Genomic DNA, 1,954 nt, shown 5'->3' on the forward strand with positions numbered 1-1,954 from the left:
GGAAAAGCGCCAGCACCACGTACAGGCAATGCACATGCTTGGTCCCTACGTCCGTTTCCAGTATCCTTGCCCTCATCATCCTCACCTCTTTGTCGTTCAGCATGCTGAGCGAGGGCACTTTGTGCTGCAATAACACCTCGGCAGGGTCGTCGACGGCGTCCTCTACCTCCATGACATTATGGCCAGCAGCGGCCATGATAGGATTATAAAGTACTGAAGGTATAACAGAGGATCAAGCACGGCCCAAATCCGATCGGACTGGCCTTTACGCTCTCCCAGGCTGAAGCCGGGCAGAGTGCTGCAGCAGCCCTCGACAGAGATGGAAACCTTTTTCTGTAAAGGTGCAGATTCCTTCCCACCAAGGCACACCCGTGCACTGTACAAGTATGTTTGTTGTTTCGGGGTGAGAAATGAGTTTGGAGGGGAATTCTGCCTTTCGTGTGTTTTTTGGGGTCATTCAGGAAGGCGGCATAATCAGGTGGTGCCTGTGTGTGATAGCAGGTTGAGGATGGCTGAAACTACCAGAAAATGCCAGACCCAAAACTCGAAGTATCTCATTTTCCACCCAGTGTTCGTGTCAACAACCTAAAATTTCATGCACACGCACACTACGTGGCGTGAAGGAGCTAAAATGGCTTTTTTTTGCGGCAGGATTTGTGGGTAGGGCTCCCAGGAAGGCTTGATATCATCTAGCCGTTGGGAAGCGTTGCTTGTTGCCGTCGAGGGAAGGCACCTTCAGCGCATAAATACAGGGCGCACATGCAGCGAGAAGGGACACAGAGCCGGAAATGAACTATCTGCATGTCACGAAAGATGGTGGTGGTGGTAACAGGATTGTGTTTGGGTGGGATGCTATGTCTTTGAGCGTTACATGAAAATAGAAGTCTTTTTCTGACTTCCTGAGTGGTCGCCTCTCACCGTAGCGATTACGACCCCCGCAGTCGCAGACATAGTACCACTGTGTGCTTTTTAGGAAGAAGGTATATTCGTGCTTTCACGCTTGACGTCTCGATTTGTGGCAGAGGGTCTTACCTCTGCCAGCATCCACGTGCACTCCTTCGACGCAACTGGGAATTACGCTTCCCACAAAGCGGAACATTGTGTGCTCAAAAGTCTCTTGACACGTTGTGAATCTCATTAGGCCCGTGTCATGTGCGCGGGTGTGGACACCAGGTACAAGAGAAACTGTTGCAGAGATGTGCATGACCTGTGTGGCCCCCTTCAGGATGGAAGTACCTCTGTGGGGCTCAATGTGGCAGCATTCATGCAACCACATGTTGTGCTGTCTTGTCAAAGCTTGACTCTCCAGGTCTTTCATCCCGTGGAGGAGTGAGGCTTTCCGGGCGAGGGTGCACGTCAGGGTGGAACCTTCCTATCCGACCCGTTGTGTGTCTTCGTCATCATTGCCACCCTCCTCTTTTACTTGGACGCGTTGATCTCATGCAGTGACCCGCCACTCCTCAACATTACAGGCATCTTTGTGGTGGCATTGTCCGCTTCTGCTCTCATTCTGTGCCCCCGCAGCTTGTCTCGCAGGACCACCTCCCACTCTAACATCTAACCCTCGATTGACACAGACGGTCATGGCGGGATTTTTCGGTGGAGTAGGGGGCGGAGGGCCATTCGCAGCCATGGGGGGAATGGGCGGACTACGGCTGCCGCAAGTCTTCGATGAGGAATATAATTCGTACTCCTTTGTCTTCCAGGACAAGGCTCATTTGGAAGGCAGTGACAAGATCTTTCTGCCGCCTTCTGCCCTCGACACGCTGGCCCGCCTCCACATTGACTACCCTATGCTCTTCCAAATTACGTGCCGGGCTTCGGGGAAGCGGACGCATTGCGGTGTCTTGGAGTTCTCGGCGGCGGAGGGGAGCTGCTATTTGCCTTATTGGATGATGCAAAATCTCCTTTTGGAAGAGGGAGGGTTTCTCCAGGTGGGTATGGACGAGGGTCG

At 52.9% G+C, this 1,954-nt stretch overlaps 1 protein-coding gene across 1 annotated transcript in view; it reads left to right on the forward strand.

Moving 5' to 3' along the window:
- Positions 1-1,631: 1,631 nt before the first annotated feature.
- UFD1 (ubiquitin fusion degradation protein 1) overlaps positions 1,632-1,954 on the forward strand; it is a gene marked incomplete at both ends in the record, with an annotated part of 381 nt that continues 58 nt past the window's right edge. Inside the window, one exon of the mRNA XM_005855240.1 lies at positions 1,632-1,954. This exon is cut by the window's right edge and continues 58 nt beyond it. Within this exon, the coding sequence (XP_005855302.1) occupies positions 1,632-1,954 (323 nt within the window).

The sequence above is a fragment of the Nannochloropsis gaditana genome, assembly GCF_000240725.1.
Source record: "Nannochloropsis gaditana CCMP526 unplaced genomic scaffold scaffold252, whole genome shotgun sequence".
Classification (NCBI taxonomy): Eukaryota; class Eustigmatophyceae; order Eustigmatales; family Monodopsidaceae; genus Microchloropsis; species Microchloropsis gaditana.